Source organism: Aptenodytes patagonicus, chromosome 10 (genome assembly GCF_965638725.1).
Source record: "Aptenodytes patagonicus chromosome 10, bAptPat1.pri.cur, whole genome shotgun sequence".
NCBI lineage: Eukaryota > Metazoa > Chordata > Aves > Sphenisciformes > Spheniscidae > Aptenodytes > Aptenodytes patagonicus.
In genome coordinates, this window is record NC_134958.1 from 16,900,419 (window position 1) to 16,907,821 (window position 7,403).

At 46.3% G+C, this 7,403-nt stretch overlaps 1 protein-coding gene across 2 annotated transcripts in view; it reads right to left on the reverse strand.

Annotated features, from left to right (window-relative positions):
* MYO1E (myosin IE) overlaps positions 1-1,991 on the reverse strand; it is a 98,508-nt gene extending 96,517 nt beyond the window's left edge. For both annotated transcript variants that reach the window (XR_012996194.1, XM_076348304.1), the window contains exon 1: positions 1,946-1,991. Coding sequence is in view for 1 of the 2 variants with exons in the window: in XM_076348304.1 (XP_076204419.1) it covers positions 1,946-1,948 (3 nt within the window). In the remaining variant the exon portion in view is untranslated. The remainder of the gene's footprint in view (positions 1-1,945) is intronic.
* Positions 1,992-7,403: the final 5,412 nt, after the last annotated feature.

Here is a 7,403-nt window from a genome sequence, read left to right on the forward strand (position 1 = left end):
AACCAGAAAAGATTGTTTTTCGTAATCATTACTTATGGACAATCTTTAAAAATGCAGCTCACATTAGCTTGACATCTCACAGTGAAAAGATTAATTCAAGACTACTTCAGTATCACATTGAAAGCTGGAGAACAATTGCCCAAATAGTTCCCTGAAAAGGGTATCTTGTGGAAGAAACTAGTTCTCTTTCTTTGATAAAGTAACACGCATTGAGTATGTTACCAATTAGTTACGTGTACTTACAGGAACTATATTTTGATTACAACCTTGCATTAAAAGGGAATTAATGGAGTCCACAACAGATCAACTAACAGACTCGCTAATCTCAAAGTATTATTGTTAACAGGTAGACATCTCTGAAGGACCTGCAACCCCATTTAACATGTCAGCAGCCTAGGCAGTGATACACAGTCTCTACCAGGAAGTCTTTAAGTGCCACAGGTGTCTGTGACCTAGCAAGTACTGAGGAGCAAAGGTTATGGTTAGAGTTGATTTGAACCACCTGGCTAAACAATCAACTCACAGGGAACACATGTACCTATCTTAGTCAAAGCCCCTTATCAATAACAGGACTGTAAGAGCTGGTGGTATCGCTATCGCTGACTGTGACAGAAATTTTAGCTTCCTAACCTCTGCAATGCTTTATTTAAAGCAAAGAATTGTGCTCAACATAGGTGTAAGCAGGCACAACTGTACTTGCCTCAGGAAGTCAAAGCACAGGCACTGGTAATAAGAGGGGCATCCTTTAAAAGATATTGGGAGTGAAGGGCCCAAGCTAACGCTCCACATAAGTCAGTAAAGCTTTGAATACACAAGGACTTGGTTGGTCAGTCTGTAAAACTGAACCTTAGTTAAGCTTTAGTAGGAATAATGCAAGAGTTTTCCAAGTATCTTAACTCTCAGATCTTTTGTATTCCACTTTAGAACAGTTTTTAATAAATAACTTGTTTAAAGGTTATGGATTTTAGCCTAGTTTATTACCACACAGGATTTTATTCTAAGTTCTTGTGTAACAGGTAGTCATAATCACCACTTGAATTACTTCAGGATGAAAGCTATTATCAATCATCAGGAGTCAATTACTAAAGATAAACCAGGTTCAGCTGCTGAACTTCTGCTTTTCCTCAACCTAGCATTGATGTGTTTTACTGGTATCGCATCCCCTCATCATACCAGAGGTTTAGCAGACCCAGCAGTTGCAGTGCCCAAATACCCTGGCTTCAGGAGTTGCATCTGCTGCACGCACCTAAGTTTTCTCGCTACCTGTCACCAGGCCACCCGCCCGCAAGTGGACCGGAACAGACACTGATACGCGGGCGCCAGAAAACAGCAGCTCGGGGGGAGCGGTCTCCAGGCAGAAACCCCTCGAGAAGCACCGTCTGAAGCAGAGACGCGTCACCTGTTGTTCAACAACGCCGTCGCGTTACCTGCCCGCAAGATTTTTCCTACTGGAGGACACCAACATGCAAAACCTCTTTAGACCCCAAACGGCGAGAGACGGCGGGAGACCGCAGACGGCGCGGGGGGACGCCGGCCCTGCCCGAGCCCCGCGCGGTGGGACGGACGGCCTCGGGACGCGACTGAAGAGCGAAGCCGCCGTGCCCCGGCGGCGGCACCTACCCAGGGTCCACGGGGCCAGCAGCCCCTGGCTCCTCGCCGGCTGCGCCCCGGCAAGCGCCTGGCACGGCCCCGCTTCCCACACTCCGGCGCCAGTTACACAACCGCCCCCTCGCCGCGGCCCCTCCACAGCGCGGGGCAGGGAGCGCTGCCCGCAGCCCCTTCCCGGCAAAGCGTGAGGAAACACAACAGACGGGCGCCGAGGCAGCCACGCTCTCCTCACCGAGAGCCGCCGCCGCCGCCGCCGCCGGGCGCCCCCCCACCCCCCGCGCTGCCCCCAGCTCAGCCCGCGAGAGCCGCCCGCAGCCCCGCCGAGCCCCGCGCCTACCATCGCGGCTCCTCCGCGCTCCGCTGCCCGCGGCTCTGCCCAGACACGCCGGCGCCCCGGGACGGACGGAGAGAGGGAAGGAGGGAGGGGAGGGAGCGAGCCCGCCCTCCCCGCGCGCGCAGCTCGCCGCCGGGGCGGGGCGGCGGGAGGCAGCCCCGGCGCAGCGGCCCCGAGCGGGCGGGGCGGCCCCGCGAGCGCAGGGGCGAGCGCCGGCGGGGGAAGTATAAAGGAAGGCGGCGGCAGCAACGGCTGCCCCGTGCCGGCCGCGCGGGCGATGTGTCCATAAATGGAGAACTCGCCGCGGCGCAGCCAATCGACGCGCGCCGCCGGGACGTCATTCCCTGAGGGAATCCCGGCGCGGCGGCGCGCGCGGCCTGCGCCCCCTCGCGCTCTCGCCCGCGTGCCGCGGCCAAGCGCTTTGGGGCTGCTACTGTTGCTCGCGGCATTTACTGATGCACCCCCATCTCTCCCCCCCCCAGCATCTCTAGTCTGCGCTCCAGCACCCCACCACCAAGCACAGCCGGACCCTGGGGCCACGGGGGTTTGCGCTGCTGCGGTTGGGCGTGCTGCGTTTTAAGCAGAACAGCAATACCCCCGGCAAGCGTGCTGGTGCTTCACACGGTCCTGGCTCTTTCCTCCTCCCGTGTAAAAGCACCCGCAGAACTAAGATGCTTCCAATCCCTGGAAATACGTGAAAGTACAAAGCATCTTGATACCAAATGTATACTGAAACAAGTCCTAGGTGTACCCCACAAATGCAAAAAAAATCAGGTGTTTGTCTGGCAGTTGGCACCTGCTCTATGTCGCTCACATCGCTTTGACCAGAATACAACCAATACAACTTCTCGGGACTGTGTTTTCTAAGGGATCAAGTAAGTAAACCCATCCACAGTTGAGGACTGTAGTCCTGCTAACAAATGCTTCTACTCAGGCTTGAAGCCCTGTTGTTGACTTTAACGGATTTCTAACCACCACTTCCGTAGTGGATCGCTTGGATGTTAACTGACATCAATACGAGGGGTAGGAAATATTTTCATTGAGAAAGTAGCTGGGTGGTAAATACGAGCTGCAATAGCTATTAAAGCAAAAATATACCTGATAGTGCTAAAAGTGAGCAGAACTTCACAGGAGATGAGTTTCACGTTTTGATTCCCAACAGAAGGTGAGTAACAGCAGTTCTATGGAAATAGGACGAAAATAGTTTGCCTAGTATTTAATTTGGACATGGAAATGTTACATAATTTTATGAGAATGCGATAAAAAGCAGTGAAAAAAACCTGTAAGAATCCAGAGAGAGTATATAGGGCCGACAAAAGAAAGAGACTCTATATAGCTTTTGTAGGTTTTTCTATTTGCTTTGGATGTGGGTCTTTTTCAATGTCTAGGTTCATTTTCTTAAGACATATATATTTGTACGTATGTGTGTTTACATACATACAAACATCTTCATAACAAGTTATGAAAAAAGTAGCGAAACTAGGTTGTGGAAGAAGAGTAAAAAAGTGCATTCACACTGGATAGCTAACTGAGAAACTAGGCCCGAGTTCGCTGCATTTTACGTGTGCTACTGGGGTCCATCTACTCTAGATGGACTAGAAGATGACTTTCAACAAAAATTTTAGGGCCGAAAGCATCAGTGCTCTGCGTCTGCACGAACCTTTGCTAAGCAGTGCATGTACGTACCAAGCACAGTCTAATTCACAATGAACTCTTTTCATGCTTTTAAGCATAGTCGTTTAATTCTGCTTATTTTAATGATAAACATCTAATTCCCAAGCTGACTATATTAAGTGAATGATGCTTATTCAACATGCATGCTCAGAAGCAGCAGAAAGCATTTCCCTTCGAATGTCAGCGGTGGCGTGCCTGAATGGTCTGCATGCCTGGGCTCCTCCAGCCAGTAATGTGTAATAGTCACCTCTGAGAAAGGCAGAACCCACATTTTCATCTTGAGGAGCTCCAGCAGAGTAAAAAGGAATCTCTGTACTTTTAAATGATGCACAAAACTTAGAAGTGGTGACATTTCTGTCAAAACATGCATATGGACAAGTTACCTTTAAAAGACCTAACTTGAAAAGATTTAAGAAAAATTCCCTGCATCAAGAATTTTCATCAGTTTTTTCAGTGCGTGTATTGTCTGACGGTGTTGTGTTTGGTTAGTAATACCTACCAGCTCATGCACAGAAGCGCTAACATCAAGAATTATTTTGAGGATATTTTCTGGCTGCAAGCAGTTGCAGCACTTGATCCTCCTGACGTTGATCACTAGTGCTAAGCTTCAGGAAAACATTTAAGGACAAGCTTCACTTCAGTGCCTGAGGAGGTTTATTGACTTAGCATTCGGGACTCGTTTCAGAGGTGGGTACAGGCTCAGGGCTGACGAAAGTGACTACAGCCTCTTTGCCATCACCTGATTTGGAGCCCATACCACACCGGGCAGCGCCACAAGAGAGAAGCTGTTGCCTCCATAGTGCGGCTGGTAACTCACACGTGTGTTTCCACCTACCCACTGCCTGAGTGACACTGTGTGCCAGCCCCGAACAGGAATCAGGCTGATGCTGAAATGTATAAAGACCACACTGTCTGAAAAGAGAACATGGTCCTCACCTCTGGAAATGCCACAGAATACAACTTTCCCTTGCCTTCCATTCTAGAAACATTATTGTGGCTTCAGAAAGAAGTAACTCTTACGAGAAGACAGTGAATCTGGCAAAGATCAGACATTTTAATGAAATAGACACTGCCCTGACTGCTTTCTAATTGGTTAAAACTGACAGCAAAGAAAACAAAGGCATTACTGCTTTTCTCTTACTTACAAAGTAGAATAAGTTTTATAAGCCATGTATTTGTCTTCTGTTGATCAGAATCATTTAATTAATAATTTAATTAATGCCTGAAAGCCACTAAAATAAGGCTTAATACCCTTAACAAGACATTATACTTTTAGTCAGAAAACCACACAATCTGGTATTTCTTAGAAAGATGAAGGATTTGTGTCATAGAAAACCAAATGGTATAAAATTAAGGAAACTTTAAAAATGCAATGCAATTTTTGCTGTATCTGCTTTCCAAAGAATAAACAGACACTTTATAATCTTAACGTTTTCTGCTAAAATGCAGATGGTTACATTCTGCCTTCAGTTACACTCAGTAAATGTAGAATTCTACTTACAGAAAACAAAAAAAAGATTCAGCAATTTCTTCTTGTGAAATGTAGGGAGAAACAAAATGGCATGTATAAAACAAAGGCAGAAGTTTATGACTTAGAATGTGATGAAATCACTTCAATGATTAGGCCAGGCTTCCATGTTGGAAAACAGTATAATCATCTGAACTTTCTTTCACTGCCTTTCTCTGTACCTAACACAGTATCTTCCTTCTTTCCTCTCTTTTGTTGGCCTCAAATTAGAGAAGTGCACTGTTCAGAAAACATGCTTATTAACATGTTCAATATGTTCATCTAAAATACCACTTGAGTAAAAAGTACGGTAACAAAGTCAACAGCCCTTTTTCACCCACTGGTTGGGTTTTTTTGAGGAAAAATAGCATGTGGCTCTTTCACTCTGGATCTGATTAAGAGAAGCCTCAGACGTAAGAGATACTCAGAATTCATGGAGCTGAATTTTTCTCCAACTGCAAACCAAAATGTATGAATAATGTTGTTATTTGCAAGGCTGGTATAAATCTGGAAGAAGTCCACAAGGACGTGGTAACCGAGGAGTTTTGCCTCCTGTGTTCCTGTGACTGACTTCAGTTAAGCTATGTAGGTTCACATCAACAGAAGTACAAGGATTGTATTTTTTTTTCCTCAGAGGGAGACTTTTTGAAACATTACACAAGCTTTTAAGATCAAAACTTTATGTTATGATGAGCAACCTGATCTAACATCAACATTAGCCTGCTTTGAGCAGGGAGTTGGACCAGATTCCCTTCTGAGGTCCCTTCCAGCCTAAATTGCTCCATTCTGTAATTCTACAATTATTTAAAATGGGGCTCCATTCATGAGTGAGACAGTTGAACACTCCAGAATAAATTAACATTATTGTTGATCTTGTGCTTTGATAAGGAAAGTGATCTGAATTTGCTTTTAAGAGAAGAAATCTACGTGTTCGTTATCAGTTACGCTGAAGATGTAATTATACAAAATACAACAGTTTAGTACTGCTTTAGTTAGAAACATCAAGGAAGCGATACAAGTACAAAAATAATGATCTCTGATAACACAAGATGAAAAGAACATCTGTGTGAGTCAAATCAAAAATCATTCACCTCAATATCCCGTGTCGGACAGTGGCCAATACGGATGCCTAGGGAAAAGCATAAGAGCAGACAAGCATTTACATGTCATCTCCCCATCTCTCGGCCCCCGCCATGCTGAACGCTGTTGTCAGACAAGGGCTAGAGGGAGAAAGCAGACTGAGAGCTAGTAGGGAGGTACCTTTTAATGTTAATTTCAAGACTGCAGTAGGAGGTACAAATGTTGACATGTTTTTAAATTAAAATAACTTTAATCAATTTGCTTTCAAGCCCCACTCCTGTAGACATACATACTCAAGAAAACACTGAGTATCTGAACAGTCCGTTAGCAAGAAAAATCACCAGACAGGCACACGAAAACTACACAGGTGCATGAAGTTAAGTCTCGATACTTGCCAGGTCAGAGAATATAGCTGTGTACATCAATAAACTAGAGCAAGTTCAGCAGAAGCCAGTGAGATGGTCAGGGGCTGGAGCTCAGGCCCCTGAGGAGAGGCTGGGAGAGCAGGGCTTGCTCAGCCTGACGAAAGCAGACTTTGGGGGACCTAAGAGGAGCCCCCAGTACCTATGAGGAAGTCATCAAGATGGCAAAGCCAGACTCTCCACAGTGGTGCATGGTGGGAAGACAACACCATAAATGCAAACAAGAGAGGTTCAGACTAGGTATAAGGAAAACGTTCCTCTCCCAGCAGCCAATCGAGCATGGAAGCAGGCTGCCCAGAGAGGCTGGGCAGTCTCCATCCTTGGAGGTTTTCACGAGCAGGCTGGGTAAAACCCTCAACAACTGCATTCGGCCTCATCAATGACCTCGCTTGAAGGAGGAGGTTGGCCAAGTGTCCTCCTGAGGTCCATTCTAACCTGAATTATGCCACAATCCTATGACTCTCAGTTGGTTACTATCCCATTTTGAAAGCACCTATGGCATGTTTTGTTTCTGGCCCAGTCCTTTGATGTGGGAATTCTTTAAAAGAAATAGGTCAATCAGAGCGTGGATTCAGACCCCGCCTTGCTTTTTATAATGGCATGTGCACGCTATAGCGCTTTTATCCTTCGCATCTGCCAGATACCCGGTCCTGCAATGGTTTGCCTATACGACAGTATGGGATGTTGTGTATATTTTAACCAAAATCAGAGACAATCTGCTATTTCAGAGTGAACTGGTGCAGTAAGCTTGTCTCCGGTTTCACTTACCCTTTGTTTA